Source organism: Helicoverpa armigera, chromosome 5 (genome assembly GCF_030705265.1).
Source record: "Helicoverpa armigera isolate CAAS_96S chromosome 5, ASM3070526v1, whole genome shotgun sequence".
NCBI lineage: Eukaryota > Metazoa > Arthropoda > Insecta > Lepidoptera > Noctuidae > Helicoverpa > Helicoverpa armigera.
In genome coordinates this window covers 11,481,144-11,503,519 of record NC_087124.1, presented here as the reverse complement: position 1 = coordinate 11,503,519, position 22,376 = coordinate 11,481,144, and the positions used below count along the sequence as shown (strand labels likewise).

The following is a 22,376-nucleotide window of genomic DNA, read 5'->3' as shown; positions in this document are numbered from 1 at the left end:
TTTGCGATCAGAAGTTGAAAGTAAGCATGTCTCTGGTATGCGACGCGTAATTTGTACGTTTCCAGGTGCATAAAGCATTTTACGTGTGTATGGTATTAAATCGAGAAAGCTCCCATTTCTTATCTGCACTTTGTATCTGGGCTTGTTTTTAAAGCTACAGAAGCCTACATTACCTACCTCACGCTTAGCAGCGCTTGCGAGAGATAGATCTTCCTTTCTTCTAGGATTAAGTTTACATATTTTGCATCAGAAAAAATAATGAAGGTCTACTTAATACTACTCACTCAAAGTAATTTGTTTTAAGGCCACCACATTAGTGGAAGATAAGCTAAACTATGTTTATGAAAAAATCCTGATATGAACTCCATCTGTAACTTTAAATGATAATTAACTGTTCCACTAAGGGCTGATTTTTCAATCGCCAGATAACTTCTATCTGAGGAATATTTTTAACGTTTTGACAGCTTTTGCATGGAAAATATGTCAAACCGCCATATTTATTCCTCAGATAGAAGTTAACTGATGATTGAAAAATCAGCCCTTAAGTCATCATTTTTGACATAATGTTCAAAAAATAATTTAGATGGCACCGTTTTAAATTTGGCTGAGAACTATTAATTTTCCTATCATCAAGGTAATAATTATAGTTGGATTTTGATGTGGTACGGCAAACTGACAAACACTATTGAAATGTCTATCGAAAAATTACACTACGTGTTTAAATATGGTGAATTACGGAAAATACACAACTCCATCTGTTGAAATAATAATCCTCTATAAAGAATGTATGGTAATTAATTGTCATTACCATCACCTCGCTCCTTTGACAAATTTGATGTATTTTTACCACAGATGGAGCTACTTTAACCTTGGCTAAACAAAATTTTCATATTTTTTTTCTTCCGAAGTTACTTATAAAGGTGTGATTTTCTGTGTAAAGATTAATAATAGGCCGATCAATTAATATAAGTACAACTTTCAAATGTACAGTTTTGACCAACAGATTGCGTGTCGTAATATTTTACATCTTGAATTCACAAAATTAATCATATCTTTTGATAGAGTGAATCGATTTCGATGAAACAAAAACTAAGTAATACCCCAAGTTACGTAGAATTTTTGTATATAAGCATTGTTTGCATTGCATTCGTAGATTTTACGTGAATCCCGAACAAACAAACAGATAAACAGACAAACAGACAAAAATGACAAAAATGATGGAAATGGGTTCTGTTAGTTATCCTTTAACATGCCGGCTATTTTTTTTTGTCAATTTCTTCAATGTACAAAAATTACTTTTCTACAGATTTATTATATGTATAGATTAGTTAACCCACTTCTTATTCTATAGGTTTAGTTAATTGGTAATGGTGTAAGGTAAGTCTCAAATGATATCTACCAATTTTTTCAATTGATGTTACTTATATTTTTGAGTTTCATCATCAATTTCTGAAGAGATATCTAGTCACCAAAACTTTACTTAGGTATCACATAAACTACGTGTATCAATGTATATGAAAAGTAATACATATGAATATCTATATTTTACATAGAGTCCTCATTAATTCACTTGGCCGTCTTTTCTCCAACACCATTCACATTGAAAGTCAAGAATGCAGTATTATAATACTCTAATCTCGTTAGTGGCTAAGCCCGAGTCGTGTCAATGACGTCTGACAATGTCCAAGCATACTTAACCTCTATGAAAGTATGTTATACATAGCATTGATGAAAGTTTGAGGCCTAGCCCCCGGGTTTTATAAGACGAGAGACTTGAACCCACTGCACTTGAATTTATTGAAAAATAATCAATTCCGTGCAAGTTAAAAACTTAACTGGAGTAAGTTTAAATATTGTCGTTGAAAATGAGAAACGTTCTGTCAGTTAACTAAAACGCGGAATTATAAGTAGTTAAACCTTTTAGCTTTATTTCATTAGAATTTGACTTAGGAAGTTAAGCATAAATTGTTCACTGGTAAAAATAGACAGTATCCAAATTGCTCATGTTCCTAATCACAATTGAGCCTTATCATACACGCACGTTTCTCTAGAGACAACAGAACACAAAAGCCACTGAAATTCACGATACCACTGTTACCTACATTTCGTAAATGTTTAATATGTGAAACACGATAACTTACATGAGTTCCATGCATATTTCTGTCTACATCAACCAACTTAATACAAAGAAACCGAGCTCTAGTACTAAGAGCTGTGCTCGCGTCAAAATCTTATTCAAACTAAGTCCTAATGCATTTCTACAATAAACATTATTAATTAAACAATGTAGAATTTCACCTAGATATCAAAGGTTGACGAGAGAATCTCCTGGACTTTAACCCTTGCATTTGTTGTTGTTTTCAATTAATTGATTTGTAATCGTAATTATAAAGTGTAGTGTCAACAAACTGTTTCTGCGATAATCAGCGGTAATTATGTTGACATGTAGTTTTAGGCCTAGGAATAGTGGCGTCGGTTGTAATGTGACTGTGATTAAACTGTTAATCTATACTGATATTATAAAGTTTAAGTTTGTGTGTTCGTTTGAACGCGCTAATATCGGGAAATACTGAAAAATAGGTCAGTAGGTATGTCAGATGGCCCATTTATCGAGGAAAGCTAGATTACTTGCGGTGGAGTTCCCAAATGACGCGGGTGAAACCGCCGTCGGAAGCTAGTGATAAAATATGTGGCAAATAGCTAAGTGTGGTGTATAATTTATCTTTGTGGCCTAATTATAATTATTTTTGTGATATTGCCCTTTCAGGAAAAATGTGATCAGATGCGAGAGCAACCATGACCTAGGGTAAATACGCCAAATGTCGGCCTCCCCCCAAACTTCGGCCGTCTGTACATTTTCAGCTTGCATTCATTCAAAAGGTAATTAAGTGTCAGTTTTGCTCCTCGAATTGCAACCTTGGTTTATACTCTATACGTACAAATCGTTACTATCCGATTCTGTCACTTACTCTTCTCATACTGAGCGTCAGTAGCGATTGCGCCGTTCAAACATCAAATTCGCATGTAAAGTAGCTTACTCGAAGTGAAAACTCACATTTTGGGGATTGATATTAGAACGATAAAACATTTATTTATTTTTGTTTTAAGCTTTATTATCACTAATGGGTTATTTTTACTATATTTTAAGATAGTTTTTTCAGCGTTTTGCGTATATTTTTCAAGGAAAAATAGGAGGCCGCCATTAAGACAACAGTTTTGACTTAAAACCGGATTCTCGGCCGTGGCCGACTTAAAGTAAATGCAGTCTATTTTATAAATTCCTATTGTACTAATTGAGTTGGCTTAACAAGAGAATTTGCAAAGCTTATAGGCAAATAGATCTATTTTACGTTTGATAGCCAAATAACGGCCGGGGTGATATTAGTCGAATCTCGAAAAATAAGGTACAAGAAATAGGGGCCGACATTAGAAATATTAAAGATCGTAATGTCGACCAGCTTCGAACTCGAGCGCCACTATACAGGCCGATGAAAAAATACTTTTATATTTTTTTCATTTTCTCAAAATGAAATTATTTATTTATTATAATTTTTTATATTGTAAAGAAGTTAAGTTTAAATGTATTGTAGGCATGTTTATGGTAGCTTTATGGTTTGGGACTTTCTATATATTAAACCGATCTTATTAGCTTAAAAAATATAAATGGTTGGTCGAGAATACGACTTTTTTTGTTTAGGGGAAACAAAAAAATATTTTACTATTAAACAATTACAAATGTATACTTAGTATTATATTAATTGGCATATAGATTTATTTTGGTAGAATTCATCTGCCAAAATAAATCATGTTACTAATATTTGTCACTGCCTTAATTTGAAACACCCTATACCCGGCCGACATTTGGAAAAAACGCGACCGACCTTGGGCCGTGAATGGCCGACTTTAGGGTTTTTCTGTTCTCGACGCATCTAAGCCTTATTACTTTTTTCTTGTCGTAGAAATATCAATCTTATGATTTTAAACATGAAATAGATTAATCAAACTATCCAAAACCGCATCAGAAACTATCTTTCGTTGGAAACTGATGGTGCTATAGCGAACCGCAGTCAGAAAATCGCTAAGGGGGCCGACATTTGGCGTATTTACCCTACGATTAGTTTAAAATTCATTCTTATTAAAAAATAGCGAAGTTGTAAATAAAAGTACTAACTAACTTCTTGTACCATTAAATATAACCAGTTAACTAGTTAGGCACTATTAGTAAACCTAAAATGTCCCATTTATAACAAGTAAAACCTCTTAATTAACATGGTCAAGGTCGACACCACTAATTACATCATCTATTATCACTAATTAATACAAATGAATTTTGTTTAAACAAAGATTTCAGTATATTTGACGTGTAATTCTTTTTCATTGTTGTATTAACATAGATAAGCAGTAAATTAATGCATTTGTCATTCATGAAAGATATACGAGGCGTATTGAATTGCAGTTGGTGTAGTACATAGTATGTGCATTGATGATTCAGTGAGAAAGGTTCGAATAATCCAGTAGCTATTTAGGTTCTTACATGTTTTTTAAAGACAGGCTTAGGAACATAATAAATTTAGAATGGCTCATACAATTCAGGAGTTCAACAACAACAGTGTGCATGTAATTACATTATCACATACAAGTAGGTATGGTTCACCCGCTTTCGTGAGTTGACATATGTAATTTTGCCTTTATTGTTCCAATTAAAATATGATACTCGGGAAGAGTGTAGCTTCCCAACAATGAAAGTATTTTTCAAAGCGGTTCAGTAGTTTCGAAGCCTTTAGGGTACCTACAATGTACAAACAAAAAATCCTCTTTATTACATTAGTATACTGTTAGCACTATAAACTACAAACATGTTATGCAAAGGAAATGCACGAATCCATTAACAAATATTATGAATGTAACTAAACTCCCGTCCGCTGACATAACCGACCCGTCACTGCCGAGCGCAGTCGTAGGAAGTGCCTTGTTTCGCGCACTGGTGCAAACGTTTAGCTTGATAACCTATGGGTTGTTGCCACAGGAAATTCTAAGGATACCGTGGTGTAACGGTGTAGGTTTAATCTAATTTCTATGGTAGTTGTAAAATAATTCTTACTAATGTTTGTAATACCGTAAACAGGGTCCATTGATTCTTAAGGTCGGGCCAAAATCACACTAGGTTTTAGAAACATTCATAAAGAAGCCCAGAGTTTTTAAATTTACAGTGTTACACCCCCTAATCCGTGAGGGCACGTAAAGCCAGTGTCTCCGAATGCTACTCAGTCTTTATAACAATTCCATGTCAGAGTTCGTCAGGTGGATAGAGAAAACTCTGACATTGGGGCTTGATAGGTTATCATACCTGTAAAAGTCTCGATAAGAAGGAGCAGGGGCGATGCAATGTAGATAATTTAAACCTCTAGCCAATGGCCGGATGAAACCATGATGCAAAACTAGTTAACACACATAAATCTTAATTCGAACTACGCAGGTGCGAACCGTCGAAGTGCATAGGAAGTGATCACGTTATTATTGTGTTTATCAGTGCATACCTCACGATAGATTAGATAATCATGATATATCACGTTTGCGTAAATACCCTGCGTTTGTTGGAGATTTCACTTCTTAATTACGAGTAGCAATTTCTGAACGAATCAGTCATATTACGTGCGTTCTTTGTTCCTTACTTGAAACATTCAGAAATAGTGTCTATCAATGGTGTGAACAAATTTTAGGGAGTGATTAAGAAATCTATAATGAACATGACGTCCTAAGTTACAAAATATTGAAACTATCATGCCTACAGACTTAATTTGTATCTAATTCGTTAAGCAATATTGCCTAACAATTAATAAATACATTGTGAAACAAAAACGCACGTCCTCCGTTTGTAGGTCACGCGACATCTTAACAAAAAGGACTTTGTCAATATTTATTATAAAAATATTATGTTATAATAAAGAAAAGATATGGAATACAAGGTGTACCGTAGACCGCACATCAGTAGTAACTGTCATGCACCTTAACTCAATAGTTTTAAGTACAATTTTCCTATAAAACTGTTACCACTGACCTGAAGTTGACTGTACAAACCTGGGTTATTTTCAATAGTTTGCACACGTGTTGTTGATAATAGAGGTTGTTGATAACTACTGTTTGTTGACTGGTAGTCGATACGGCCTTTATTGGAATAGCACTCGGTTATCAAGGGCTTGTAAAACATAATGTTGTTATCTATGGTAAACACTTGTGCGTCAGTGTAGTGCTACTAGTCCTTGAGAATTTATAAGTTTATGTTCTGAAGATTTGTGACGGTTTAGAAATGTTTAGGGAACAAAGGATCAGTGGGTTGTAGTTGTAGTCAGGTCTGCACTCAAAGCGGGATCACTTGATGATTTCGAACAAAGAAGGTCAAAAAATTTTAGGCTCTTTATAAAACGCTCTTTAAAGAAGGCAGTTCTCTATTGACCAAACAACTGAAGTATTCCATGAAAATTACAATTTTTGTTCCCCAAAACAATCCTTGAATTTTTATTTCGTAAAAATGTGACCAAGGTTAAAAATCTCCATCCACAACTTTGCCAAAATCTTTCAAAGTTAATCCTTTCCTAAAGAATACGCAACTATGTATTACAATATATTTAAATACATAACTAACGACAGCTAATTAGTAATTAAATATGTAACGTTCTTGACGTCCAGAGGAAGTCACGGCCATTGACTCGCTGCGATTGAACATTCGCACAGCTATGATACAGAACTGTTGTATGTTCTACTTATTATGTTATAAATAAGGTATGTGTAAAGGCTGCCTGTCTATTCGTTACCTACTAAATAAACTACATAATCTATACTCGTTATATGTTTTACAAACATAGTTTGGTTTCCGTGCAGTGGCGATTTTTATGGCTCACAGATAAGGGGCTCTTACTACTGAAGTTCTGACTTTTTTAAGTTCTGTAGGTATACCATAAAAACCATAATTATTTTTAATTAGTGTAATTGACTTGCGGCCGTTCTAATTAAGTAAATAAATAAATTAATAGATCCAATTAAATCGTAGATAGCTAGCTACAAAATGAATTGACTTCTTGATAAAAATAGTGATTTTGAATTAAAAATAAAAAAACCTAATAAACCATTCAAGGTTTATTATTATATTATTGAGGAAAGCATCGCATAGAAAGATGACCATAAAAATAATAAATGAGCACGCAATCGATGACCTGGCGTGATGACCACCATGATGATGAATTCCGTAGAAGAAAAGGCATTTGTTCTGGAATAGGACAATATTAATTATGGATCAGTTGTTCTATTATATGGTCCAGCTTTTATCGTTCTTGATTACGGAAAAGTAGGTATTCGACTGAAAATACTTATATAAGCATAAACAATACTAGTCTCATCAAGAGGTATCATACTTCTAGTTAGCAGATAGTTTGTTGGGGCGCATAAATCAGTATGAAGATCATAATTCAGCTGTATTATATGCGTCTGTTTAGTCTGCAGTGTGCTTCACTAAAATAATTGATTTAGTTCATTTATCTTAGGTCCGTTTTCGTACAAATATGTAGAACATACAATCGATTCCGTTCCGCAAGCGGATTCGATCAAGTATCGAAAGGACAGTTGATTGTAATCTGATATTAATAAGACTTATCGCGACTGTCAGCTGTTTATGTAACAAACATTGCACGAGAAAGTTCCTATCCTTAGTTTCCTGTAATACACATATATATATATATATTATCTATATGTACTTATTTATAAAGATTTAAATAAGTTTGTGTATGACGACTACTTGATCCGATTACCGAAATTCTTTCATCAGTAGAAAAGCATGAAGAGTTATCTCGAAACTACGAAGGGCTTTAGAAAATAAGGGTCTACACTCATTTTCACTGCACCCACAACGGGAGACACATTTCATAGTTAGTTAGTTAACAATAAAGTTATCCTTACTTCTAACAAAGGTACCACATTTCATAAGTTAGCTAAGCAACTTTCAAATCAAAATACAAAACCACACAACGTAAAACCTTCTAATTTAAAAGCATAACACGCTGGCTCGACCCAGTCAGAAACATTCTAAATAGCAATCAAATGCGCCTACGCACAACCGTGGAACTTCGGAAAATCGAAAGTGGCCGACAACGAGCCATTGTCTGTTTTGATAAGTTCAAAGAATTTATTAGCACCGAGGAAACTGGTTGGTGTTGTGGAAACGGGTTACCTTACTCACCTACTAAGGTTATTTGAAGATAGGTTTTATTGACGGGAAAATTCTGATGAAAAGAAAACTAAAGAAGGTTATATGGACGACGATTTGCAATGCTATGCCTCTTTTTAGTGATAGTTTAAGAATTAGAATTACGAGTATGAATTGGTTAGTTAGAGTAAAACAAAGAAAGGGTAGGTATGTATTTATTTAGAAACCTCATTTGATCAACATAGCCAAACCTACTATTGCTGCAAAAAGACAGTCACAAAAGTACCTTTGGTAGGTCTGACAGCCATTGCAAGAAACAACATTCTATTAAGTTTGTTTATAGACCTAAATCCAGGCGAAACTACGTCGTTAGACCTAGAATAGCGAGCGGCGTCTAGTTTTTCATAAATCTCATATAAAATACAGTTCCGCGTTGACTGGCACTGGGTTAAAAGTGTCATATCAAGTAACGGTACTATAGGGCTTAGCAAACACGCTATCTTATAAAATATAAGATTAAAACCTACCTTACCAAGGTATAATTAGGGTCGAATTTTGAATAATTGTTATTCATAAATGGAATATTAAATTCAGACTTTATTTATATCTAAACTGTTTGGTACCTTATGCCGTAAACTATAAGGTTTGTTTTCAAGTGTCAAGATTATGGCGCAGTAGCCGTTTAGTAAGCATTTCACACCGTTAACATTTTTAATATAAGTGTTATGGCATTAATTTAGTTTGTAAAAGCACGACAATCTCACGCCACGGGCAGATTGTGACCGAGATTCTGTTAAAAAGGGTAATAAGAGCAAAAAATATTGAGCGTTAATTTAAAGTCACGTCGGTTTTACCGGTGGTGGTTTGATAGGGTTAGAGTGTCAAAATGTGCATGAGAATTACGTGTAGTTACTCAAAATAACTTTGCAGTATATTTTTTTTATAACTGCATACATTATAAAACGTATGTTCATACATAATTTTTTTGGTAAGCTAACTTTTCACGGCAGTATCGCCCCAAAATATTGAATAATTTTCAACTCTTTAGGTCTAAAATATATATTCAAGAAAGTCGAGAAGTTTCTTCTTTCGACACTTGTCGTCATACACATACAAACATCACAATTTTATAAGAACATCTAAGTGCAAAAAAATGCCGTGAAATCGTACACTTCATGCGCATGTCATAGTACCTAAGTTATATAATATATTCAACCTCTGAAGGCCTTTCGTGGTTAGGTTTCCATTTACATCAGTGTTCTGTGTTCAGTTTCCTTGATAAAGGAAAACTTGCCATTTCTTCAATTGCACAATCTATTTATTTTATTACGACACCTTTTGTAATTGTAAGATAATGACATCATTATGATTATATGTAAGTAAACTGATCAGATTATATCTATTTATTCAATAGTGTAAAAGACCCTAACATAGTTGGGAAAGGTTCAGCAGATGACGTAGAAGCCTAAACTGTTTTGAACCTCGAGAAACGGGCGTATCATCATTACTGGAATAAATAGGTTAGTGTGCTTATAGAACTGGGTAAGAATGAATCTAACTAGGTACGCTAACGTTTGGAAAAGCCATGTAAAACTAAGAAACATTAATGTACACTCATAAACTCAAGCGAGACCACGCCAAGAATGCTATTGTTCTTGAAGAGTTTGAATGTTGACCTAATGCTGAATCCGGTTCAAGTTTTCCTTTAGCAAAGGCCGGTGAAGACGTAAACTTTAAGAGACAAGAGAAATTACTACAACAGGGTAGAAAGACCCAAATATTTTCTACAAAGCCATGTTCTAGGGATGTCAATATTGAAAGATGGACGCTGGAAGTTGAAAAGTAAAGATACCTAATTTTTGACAATAAGACAGGACCAAATTAACTTAGAGTATAATATCAAGACGAGGAATGTAAAGCTACACCAACCCAGTAAAGAGAAATTCCTCAAACAAGTCCAGACGCTAAACCTAAGTGGGATCTGACATTTAGCTAGAGAAATGTGAATGTTCATTGAGTACTAAACACCGATAAAACGTAAACACTTTCTAAGGCAAACCTTAAGTTCAAAACATTACTTGTATTAAGCTCACTGATGTTGAACAAGTGAGATCGGTCAATAAATAAATTAATGTCGAGTACTAATCTATAACATATGTTTCTCTTTATGGAAACTTGATCATGTGAGTTTCTTGCAGTGTTGCAATTAAAATATTTATTGCATATGTGTCGGTTTTAAGATTTATTTCATGGGTTTTAATTGGTGGATTGGTTTCTCTTTTCTTTCTAAAACAGCAAAATTCTAAAAATTCTTGATGATCAGCTTACCAATGTCCGTTGATCATCCTCTTTGCTAGTTCATTAATAAGTACCTAGGTAAGATACGAGTAAGTATGTCCTTACCTACTTTCAACAGATGGAATAACACGTAAGGCCACAAATCAGACTGTGTAGGGCAATCAAAAACTTGAGCGATATGAATTAAAACGGCCAGTTTCTTGGCTTCCAAGGTGAACCAGTTTCGTAAAACAATACACTGGACTTACACCATAAAACAGCCCATAACTCCTCATATGTAGGAGAATGGTTATGTCGTCATGCATTTGTTTGTAGAAAAAAGAAAAGATTTCATTAAATTCAGCCAGTGTTCTGTTGTGGTAAAGAGGTTTGTCTTCTCTGATATAATGACCTATGTAAAAAGCCTATTTGGTAGACATTGTTTTAGAAACCATATATAGGAGAATCCTTAACACGAAAAAAAGTTTTAAAAATCATTATCGTGTCTATAGATAATTTTCACATCCACAATGCCGATAATAAGGATGTTTACACACAATCCAATCCCGTTGTTATGGCCAACACAATAAAAAATACCACAGCTAACGAAGCTGGTACCTAACGGTTTTGCGGGTGCTGCCTGGTCAAAAGCAATGAACTTAATTGGCTGGCCAGCTAGTCACTAGTGGATCAATAAAGGGCTATTGTGTCGACTGACGTAGGACCGACATTTTTAGGTCGTTTAGAAAGCGTAGGACAGACAGATAAAAACGTGTGAGATAAGATAGGAAATGTTGCTGACTTTCCAATTGAGGAAGTTGAAGAAAAAGTTAGGTATTGTCTGAATTTTTGTGATGATCTCAAATTAGACAATGATAATTAATAATTTTATAATGCCCAGGGTTACAGGCCTTTTTTATTGTCCCACGGCTGGGTACAGGCCTCCTCTCACAAGGAGAAGGGTATCTACTTCCCAATTCCTTAAAAATGATTCGGCCCTCTCTTACATTGTTCGTATTGTTTTGTCTGTTATTTGTACCGTCAAATTGCTTTTATGCGAGAACAATTTGTCCAAACAGTTTTCTTTCTTTGCAACCGAATGTCGTGACTTCTGACCAATCTTATTGTTTTCACTGACCGACAAAATTATTAATAGTTTTACAAACTTTCACTGGGCCTGAGAGATTTTTTATTGACGCCATTTTCGTTCGCTCTTATGTCACAATGGCCGAAAATTTTTGACAGAAATTAACTGTGAAACTTTAATTTTTGTAGCGTTTTAAAGTGCACGCAATGTAGACATTAGAGTTAAGTGATTTTAACCATTGTTTAGTTTTTAAAGTAGGGAAATACTTTTGAGTAACTTTCTCATGTTATGTTTGGTACTTGTTTCTTGTTTTTCCGACTCCCTTATTATTCTCAAGCTTTGAATTTCGCACAAGAGCATTCCTTAGCCTTAAGTAGCAAGGTTAAACTAAACATTATACCAGATAGATTTCAACCAACTACGGCTAACTATAATAGATTACGAGCCATACTATAGGCTAGTTGTTATTATTTAAATATTGGTTGTTTTGCTGTCATTGCTATAATGTTGGCGCCAAGCCAAGTATTTCATAATGTGCTATCTAATTTCCGCTTCAGCAGAATTCTAAAAACAATATTACGTAAGTAACTTATAATTAATTAGCAGTTACAAAATCATCCGCAGTTATTGGTTTATTATTAGACATTACTTCCTAAACGGAACAGCAAAACAAAATTACAATATTATTTTCGCGAATTTAAAATCTTTATAATTCCATATCGGAAGTATTATCATCATTAATCTTCCAGTCAAAGTGTAAGGTCGTAGCTTTCATACAATGTAACTTAATGTAATCAGTAGTCAGTAAATCACATCACTGTTGACTCATCACCATGGCAACGTGGTCAGGGTCACTGTCATCACGTCATCATTTGCCATCGAAGGTCACAGATTCGGACTATCAGGAAGATACTTTTGCGATAAGGAAAATAAATACCCATATTTGGACTAAAGGAAGTAAGTTAATGGCCTAGCTTGATAGGAGCGCACATTGTTTACAAATCGCCAATGTCCAATTGTAAATTTATTCCTACTTTTCAATGTGAAGATATAAGGAAGCATGTGGACAGAACACACTGTAGGTATATTGTTATAGATATTATTATACTAAAGAAAGCTCCAATCAACCTTGAACGTAGCTTTCGCAACTTCTACTGGAAGACCGGTTCAAATAAGGAACTTAAAAAGCGGCGCGTGCGCACTGTCCGAACGCGCAACCAACATTCTATACCACTTGTAGCAAAAGTAAATCGAAATCGAATAATACTGGAAGCTAAGTGGGTATTTCAACCACGTTTCCACAGCCCGGCTAGCTCAGTCGGTAGAGCATGAGACTCTTAATCTCAGGGTCGTGGGTTCGAGCCCCACGTTGGGCGCAACTTTTTGCGATTCCTTTTTATTGATAAGACAACACATGGTTGAGTTTTCAACAATTTTATTAAAAAATCATGCATATACTTGAAAAAAGCGAATTTAGATATACAAATCAATAAATGTATCTTCATTATTTATCGATCTTCCGCGAACAGGTCAAGTTTAATCAGATGAGGAAAATAAATGTTGTAAATATGTATGTGAATTTGAGTGGCATTGAAGTCATTATTTACATATTCTGATAATTTCGTCTCAAAGCTAACAACATTGGCCTAGATTTCGTACTTTTTAAACTTTCTTTCATGAGCATATTATTATCATAAAATATATAGCAATTTTTAATAATGACTCACGAATCGGTCAATGATGGAAAGTGCTCGATAATCGACTAATGATATCGACCTGGTTCTGCTCGATATTAATGAATAAGATTAGTAGCAAATGTGACGTGGGCTTTATCGATATTGTTGAAAGAATTCACTTTCTTTAGAAGACGAATTTTATAATTAAACATTTAAGTAATCGAAGAATCGATGTATCGCAGGTTTTTCAACAAAGTAGCAAGGACTTATTTCAAACAGGTAAATGCTAACACTTAGGCCTGGGCACTCAATAAAACTGCAATCCACGATAATACAAAGGATAAATAGTACGAAGTTTTATCGACAAACGTTCAATTGTTCACTCTGATTCACTACGCAAGAACATCACTAGAGTACCAGTACCTTTATATTCCTAAACCCAATTTCCTATAAACGATAACACATAAAACTAAATGTCTCATTGTATAACATCTTTCATAATAGTAGGTACATAATAATACAAGTGATGTAGTATGTAGTTGACATTTCGTAAAATCACCGCAGCGGGAAGCAAGACGATGCAGAATAGCTGTATCACTGTTTAAAACGTCCATTTAGTTTTTATGTAACAGTTCAGAGCTTTATGCTTCTTTTATTGCCGAGTAATGGTGTAATTTTTCATTATTAAGCTCTGTTTTGACTTATTAGATAATGTTTGAAACAGAAACTACAGATGATAAATGGTAAACGTTCGTAAAATCAGCAATTTAGGTTTCATCTGGTAGTACGGTTCATTGAAATAGGATTTGTAGTAAGTAATCTCTAATACCGTAGAGCGTAGACAATACCAATATGTGATATTGTTTCTGTAAGAGACCTTCCTTCAGAACAAGATAGGTGCCTAATATTGCAACCTCTGTTCATTGTCTACAAAGAACAATTTATTTTGTGTTAGGTAATTAAGTCCTCAATGGATAAATTTTGATATTACGACTTTTTCCGAAGCCCTGAACCCATTCAAAATATTTATGAATCTAAATATAAAAAAAACTGTCATTAGCGCCATCTTGTTTTTTAACGCGGGAATGATAGAAAATGGCTGCTGGTAGTTCTTGCGACGAACACGCCTGCTGTATTCCGTTTGGCGCCGTTGGGTCCATCGGAATTTTAATTAAATCTACCGTGTTTGCTGTATTGATGCAAAAAATAAAAGGTCGTGGAGGCACGCGCAACGGACGAACTAGTCAAAGGGTTTAGTTTTTCTAGACGTGAAAAACAGTACAACTGGTTTTACAGATTATGCTATGTAACGAGTGAGTCGGTCGACCGTGACTATATCGGTTGGGATGGCGGGAAAAGCTTCAGTGTTTCGTACACAAGAACGACGGCAACTATTTAACGAATAATTAAGTTCTTTGGTTTAATGAGCAGACTGTATGCTTGTATGTATATTCCTCGTGGCGTAATTATTAGCAAGATATTTCAACGAAAATAGCTATCTTACAGATATTATGTGTTTTTGGTCATCTTCATCACTCAAGTCTTTATTAATGACTGCAAATTAAAACAGTAGCCGCTTCTGGATATAAATGTCAGTCGTTACATAACAGAAACATTAAGTTTAATGTCACTCAATTAATCACAATCAAATTCAGATGACTTCTGGTTTTGCATCTGCAAATATTTGCATACATTTTCGTCCTGATAAAAAAATGGTAATACATGGCCAACAAGAATAACATAGGAACCAAAAGTCTGGTCATGTTCCTGCCGCGTCTATTTGGTCCCGGTAAAAGGGGGAGGGGTGGGGTCCAAGAAATATTGACTACATGTCTTTATTAAGGATGCCATGACTCACTAACAAGGCTTGCGAAAACCTTGCAAAATGGAGAAGAGAAGTCGAAATCGGACACAGCAATGTGAGCAGGGTGAGGATGCAGACTGGAAGCAGCTCAGATGAGAGAGAGAACTTCGCCTATCACAATAATTACCGCTACCTACCTAACTAGATAATTATTACATTTGTCCAACAGTTCGAATATTTAACAAGATAAACACAAACTTTATCATACAACATTAGTCTAGATTTCCACATGAACATTACTGGCGCATCTCACTTTTGTGCCACTTCTAACACTTGAGAGTTCGGAGAAAGTGTTCGTATCCATAATCGGTAATTCATTAAAACCATTTATAATGCCAACGAGGCTATTGACAGTTAATTAACCGAATAAGGTTAAGTAGTGCGGGTCAAACTGTCGAATTGTTTTGATAACTGCTTCATTGTTATTTATTATGCACACAGCTAATCAAGATTTTTGAAGATATAAATGGCAAAAATGATACAATAAAAAATAATCAAGCTTTCGATATTATTAACTGAAAGGACGAAAGCAAAGATAAAACATCTCAAAAGTCTATCAGTCATTAGTGTCTATGATACTTTAAGCATCAAAAATAAGTACATGAATAATATTCCCCACAAACATTTAAGAATGTATGTTAATATCTTAACATAATTAAATAGGACCCTATTTTTTCCTCAAAAAGCCCTAAATTCCCCTGAGCCTGACAAATCGCAATAAATTAAAACAAATAAACAAAACAGAGGGCTCATGACGATAGTCGCCTAGCTACCGGCGCAGCAACACAGACCGACGATAGTTGTCAAGCGTGAATCGTGCAGTTGTTTATGTTTATAATTATGATAGTGACGTCATGGTGCATTCGCTGCAATTGTAGGTTAGGTTTGCAGTAATCAGTAGGATTGATTTCCTGTGATATAATATGTAGGTAATGTAGTTTGTTGTATTTTTTAGGTTTACGGGCTTGGGTCTAAAATACGTCATCATCATCATCATCTAAAATACGTAATTTATTTAAAATCATTGTGAAAATTTATCATCCTTTTTCTGAAAAAGTGTCGAAAAGGGTTCACGCGGTGTTCTTACAAAAGCCTCTCAAAATTTCGTGTAAGACAAAAATCCTATTCTTTTTTTACCAAATGCAAAACTAAGTCTTAATCTGCACGTAGCAGTTAAGTAATTCAGGTCAAAATACCTACAAACCATTTAACACAGATTGCAGTCCAAACAGGAACCTAGTTGAGTTGATACACATCGTTCTTACCACAGAGAAGGCAGCGCGATATTCACGGTGTTGAACACTTTGCGCAAACACATACACACAGACATAGAAGTGCAGGAAACCACAACGACAACACGCGAATGATAATCAAGCGAATTGATTCCAAAATGGTCACTTTAGACATTTAGTAATGGTCACTGAATATTGAATAAAATATCCGCTGTTAGAAACAATTTAGATGTTAATAAAGACGAAAGAGTCGTTGAGATAGAAAATACTGTTAGTGCTATTAATAAAAGTTTTATCTTAGCTTTCGTGTGACCAGGTGTTCGAGATTTATTGGAAGCTGACGTACAAGGCTTAGTGTTGACACTGTAGATTAAGGTCATGAATGAAATTGAATAATATCTCTGAGAATTAAAAAAAACAACAAGGATGATGAAATGAGATGAGAATGTCAATAACCCAAACTATGTAACAATCATTGTAACAATAACAAGGAAGAAAATACTGAAGACAACATAAATGCATAACCAGAGGTTAAACTTAACTGCAATGATGAATGGTAAAAATAACCATTACACTTTAGTAGACAACGTGCAATTAGTGGATGACAGTAAAGATTAACCAGACGTATCTTATGTAAGCGAAGCGGGAAGATTTATGCGAACATGCGATTATAATGTTCAGTATTACCGTAAGACTAATATATTGCAGGAATTAACTGGACGTTGGGAAGAAAAAATAAGAGCCATTCTTGTTATGAAATGCTCGTGAAATTTTGGATTTATCATTGTGACATATTACAATGGGATATTTACTTGCTTGCTAGCTTGGTAGGTAATCCAGAGTGTGTGCAATTCTGGTTTCGCAATAGTTATTGGGCTCGAGAGTGACGAATTTCAGAAACCCGCGGTTCTTTGTTACATAAAAAGCTATATCAAATAAGCAATTGCTAGACTAATATCACTTATTTGTTCTCATTAAGATAGCATTCAAAACATCAACATGTCTAGTAACTACTATAAGACAGCTGAACACTATTAAATCTACAATGACGTCTAACAAACGTCTGCTTACATCAAGCCCTCAATAAATCAACGTTATCACTGTCATGAGGAAGTCGAAGTTATATTGCCCTCTACGATAAAACCTAACAAAGGAACACCCATTGAAAATAAAGATACATAACCAAATATAGACGATAGGTAGGAAAAACTAAACCTTGAAAATTCTTAGCCGATAACTTAATTTCTGGAAAAGTGTTGCTCGAAAGAGTTACAGCGGTCCTGGAAGACAAACGCTCCAGAAAAAAACATTTGTGTCATTCTCTTTATCTTAATCATGTTTATAAATAGGTATCAAAATAAAATAACCTCCAAAACAAGGCCTAATTTCTAATCCTTTTACAACAGTGTCAGTTTTAACCAAGACGTGTCATAAGCACAATTTAAATGTCAAACATGATGAACTGTTGAATGGATAAGTCATACAGAGAAAACAAAATGCATGTGACAATGACAATAATCCTAACAAAGTGAAATATAAACCTTAGGATCAAATCAGACGAGCTGTCACTGTGACATTTCAATACTTCATTAATCTCGTTGGAGAATCTGTAGTTATTTAGAGGATCAACTGGAAAGACAGCTAGGATTTATTGAGTGCTAATTTTAATTTTAATCATTACCGGTATTACTGAACTTTATCTTCTAGAAAGTTATACGTTTTGATACCTACCTATGTGTTAAATGAATCTTTTTTTATACCTACTCTACTAGAGTACCCTAAACTTTTCGAAGTGTTTTTCTGTATTTTTTAAGTTATGCTATATTTGACATTTATTTACTTGATAAAGTCTATTTTGCTATGTTGACATTGAGATATGTTTTAATTATCATGCCTACTATCATGATATATTAGTTTCAATGCTTGGCCATCTCCATTCCCAGGTGTTCGCGTCTTTTAGCTGTTATTCAATAACAAATAACGGAATTATGAAAGAGATTCCGGTTTTCAGTCATTAAAGATAGGTAATAATTAAGAAGAAGGTCTATACATATTAATGAAAAGGTGATGAATTTCCAAACTAGATTGGCATTAAGAAATTAGTTAATCTAATCAGTTCTAGTGTCAAACATGGAGAAATTTTGGAAATCCAGATCCATAAATCTATCAATCGGTGCGATATTAATGGTCTTGTGCAGGATGTAACAGATGACGTTGATGTTGATAACGTTCCGATTATATCACGAACTTGACATGCAAATAAAAAAGAAATTATGAAAGCAGTTGATGTTTTTGACGCAAGTTACGCAACGCTTCAAAGGAACAAATACTTGGGAGTTGTTACGCGTCAATACTTTATCTATTGGAATCTTAAAACCAGTAGGACCGTTGCTACACATGTTTTCAAGTGGTTCTAGCCGTGTTTGGCTTTTGACTTCATTTTTAAGTAAGTCTTAAAAGGAAAAAAATAATCAAGTCCTCTGTGAAATAAGTGGTTTCACTTGTGAGAGATATTTGAAAGCTCTTGATTGAAGTTTTTTTTGGTTGGAAGTGAACCTGTTCGAAGATTTTTTTTCTCATTCACTAAAAATTAAAACCATAGTGCAATTGATTGTTCGTTAAAAAGTTAGCTAACAGTGGGATTAAAATGTAAATTATGCCTTCAATGTCAGTAAAGAAAAAGCCAAAAGCGCATTAACTCTGCATTTGAAAATATTATGCATGGGTAACATTAGATTGGCCTACATATTTATATGGAGAAAATTCCATATTGTTCCGTTTCGCGGCCGCTATATAAAGCATAACTTTCTCGAAAACTAAGTGTGTTACCAAGAAAGGTGTCATACATACTTTGACATCACCGTCGCATCTAATATCATCATTATCATATTTTAAAGTTGATATATCATCATCATCTTCATCGTCAAACGCAATAAATATATTAAAATCTTTACAAATTTTATACATAACTATTGTAAAAGTGATAATTTTGTATGTTTTATTGCCGGATCAGTATGGTTGGCCTTGATTTTCTATAGCTCTGAGCCTGTTTTCTCTTGCTAGACGAGGTTGTTTCAACATTGTATAAATTTATCCCACTATCCCCATTTTATTAATGGACACAAGGCCTGCGGCAAAAAGGTTTGATTTTTAATGAGGAGAGATAGGAAATAGAATAGTGGTTCATACTATATGGCCAATAGAAACAAAGACATCTACCTAACAGAATGGCTGAAACAGGCTGAACTGATTTGAAGAAACATTGATAAGATATGAAATACCTACCTAGTTTTTAAGAAGTAGTTTTATCAGCTGTTAGAAGTTCTCTTGGAATTAGAGTAAGTATCTACTTTGTAGGATAGTAAAACTTCATACCCTAAATGAATCCTGCAAAGTAAAATCAAATCAAATCATCTTTATTTTCAGGCATCAATGGCCCATAGATAAATACCTTAAAACTAGTATACATATGTTATACAAAAAAAAAGTAAATTGCTCAAATACTGCTTATCCACAGTCTTATGGTTGTGTTACCAAAGATAAAATGATGTTAATCAACGCTTAACAATTGCATGTCTTACACAAACACCAAGATTGCACCATTGTTAAACCATAAAGCAACGATTTATTTTTACTCCATAACAGATAAAAACGTTCATTGACATCATTTGTACTCCATTACTAGTTACGTTTCGCAAAAATATGGCTTTCGGGTCTTTCGTTGCTTTAATCTTACTTATCAGTTCAAGATTTGTCATTATGTAAATCTACAGAACTTGATTTAAGTTTACTCTTTGTTCCCCTCTGGTCTTTAAGTATGGGTTATTCTCTGCTTTACCTACTAGATTCATTTTTCTTTTTCATTTAATCGAGATATATTTCATTGAATTTATATTCTTTCCATTTTGACTCACCCGATTAACATCACGTGGTATTTTACTGTTTAGCAGATGGCACTTTATTCAACCCCAAAAAAATGCGACACGCAAGTGTTTCACTGGGGGAATACCATGTTGCCTTTAAAATTCACAGTATAACACATAAATATGGAGTTTCTTATTATTCTTTGTAATTTGAACTGTCTTTTAACATGAAAGGACTTTTGGTTATCATTATCTTTTCTAATTGTACTTTTGAACTCCTTTTGTGATTCATTGGAATTAATTATTGTAATTACATCAGCTTTATCTCTCGTAATATTATTTGTTTTTTGACTGCCTTTGGTTTCGTAATTATTTATTTTAATTACAAATTCATCCATAAATCCTTAATAGTGTCAATAAAATCATTATGAAACAGATTTACTCAACCAGCAACAAGTACTTTTCCATTGATTAAATTATAATCGCTTCACTTGTTCTTTAGAAATGAATTCTACGAAAAAATGTAACCGGTATTAATGTTTAGCATAAAAAGCTTATACAATATGTAAGTGGGGCTGCCTGGTTACTTGTAAGACTTCCAAGTGAGCGGATCCGTTCAAAACTATCGATTCGTTTCAGTGTGGACTGCTTTCTTATGTAACTTTAAATTTGTATTACTTTCTTCACCCTTTAATTTAGAGTTTGTTACTTTATTTTCTTCTCTACTGTTAACCGAGTCTGTAATTGGGATTCTTTCTGTTATATTCTGATTTGCATTGAATTCAGAAGAAGTGCAATCCAGATGCTTATCTGTAATTATCTTGTTTATACTCTCATGTACATCTCGTTTCTGTATATCATCAAAACTACATTAACCAAAATGCTTAATTTTACATTTTCTTAAAGTTTATTACATACGTTTAGTCTTGTTCTGTTACACACTGTCCGCAAACCAGAATGAGCAATTTGTAAGTCTAATTTATTAAAGTGTTTAAAACATGTTTGTGTCTCACCCCGACTCAGACATGTAACATGGAGTAGTTAGTAATTGGAATACTCACGACAAATTGAAGGAAATATACCATTGATAGGGCACGAGCTGCCATGTCTTCCTATTAGAGTATTTAATGAGAAACATGCAAATGAGTCCTCCATTTCCGACCGCATCGCGGTAAGTTTCTCGCGCGGAAAATTAGATGAGCATACAGACGATACAATTTATTTTATTAGGTCACACGACGATCTGTTCGTATGCAAATCTCCGTGAAATTGCAATGAATCGAGAACGAACGTTCAACTAGAGTGATTGAGAAATGCGCTGTCATTTCATGTATAGCTTCGTCCTACATTCAATGGTTTGTACAGGGTTTGTGAAATTATTGGCTAGTATTCAGACCCCATTTGCTTAATCTGTGACTATAAAACTTTATAGAATATTATAACTGTACCTATATGTTTAATATGGAGAAAGGTGAATATAATTAGTTTGCATTTCTCTTCATAAAATTCTGGTTTCATTTTGCTGGTTATTTCTGTCCTAATCTATACGGCTACTGTTTTTGAGTAACATGTTTTTGTTTTTTCGTCTAGCGTTAAGTAGAGTAATCTTGAGCCATCTATTTCTTCACTAAGAAATTGTGAAGTGAGCGCGCCAGCTTGTGAAATGTACCAGAAGAAAATGTTGAAAGATTGAACAGTCTCTCGAGCCGAGTGCGTGAAGATGCTAGATATCATCTCAGATAGCCAGATTTAAGTCAAGCGTGTTATTGCATGGTTTATAGCCGAAGATATTATGGGGAATGAGAATGAAATTATATCGTGCAAACAATTATTATTACGAAACATAATTTGAAAGTGAAACGCTACGCATCAAACTTACAATAATATTTTGATAATTAAAACAACAATAACAATATTACTATTTGTTATTAGTACAGCAAAGTATAAACAGAAGGAACTGTGTCAGCCGAATTACAATAGTTTGTAAACAAAACATAGGCAGTGCAGCCGAAATATTATTGTGTAAACAAGTTTAACATAGCATACACAAAAAATATTGTAAATTCAACACAATATGATCCTTTGCAATAGTCAATAATAACAGAAAAAAACAAAGCAACTAACAAAGCTAACAACATCAAAACATTTAACGCCATCTCCAATACATTTAGTAGGTGTAA

At 34.1% G+C, this 22,376-nt stretch overlaps 2 protein-coding genes and 1 non-coding gene across 6 annotated transcripts in view; 1 reads left to right on the top strand and 2 right to left on the bottom strand.

Annotated features, from left to right (window-relative positions):
• Nucleotides 1-22,376, bottom strand: part of LOC110383435 (putative nuclease HARBI1) — a 244,366-nt gene that overhangs the window by 71,973 nt on the left and 150,017 nt on the right. The gene's annotated exons all lie outside the window — the stretch shown is intronic.
• LOC110381055 (putative uncharacterized protein DDB_G0282133) overlaps nt 1-22,376 on the bottom strand; it is a 51,279-nt gene that overhangs the window by 5,949 nt on the left and 22,954 nt on the right. Inside the window, exon 1 of one of the 4 annotated variants that reach the window (XM_064034626.1) lies at nt 6,059-6,223. The exons of 1 other annotated variant lie outside the window; for it this stretch is intronic. In XM_064034626.1, coding sequence (XP_063890696.1) covers nt 6,059-6,208 — 150 coding nt within the window. In that variant the 5' untranslated portion in view covers nt 6,209-6,223. Of the gene's footprint in view, nt 1-5,347; nt 5,499-6,058; nt 6,224-22,376 lie in introns of those variants that run through there. 2 more of the 4 variants (XM_064034627.1, XM_064034628.1) reach the window with 2 other exon arrangements.
• Trnak-cuu (transfer RNA lysine (anticodon CUU)) lies at nt 12,865-12,937 on the top strand. The gene has a single exon. It is a non-coding gene; the product is annotated as a tRNA-Lys (tRNA).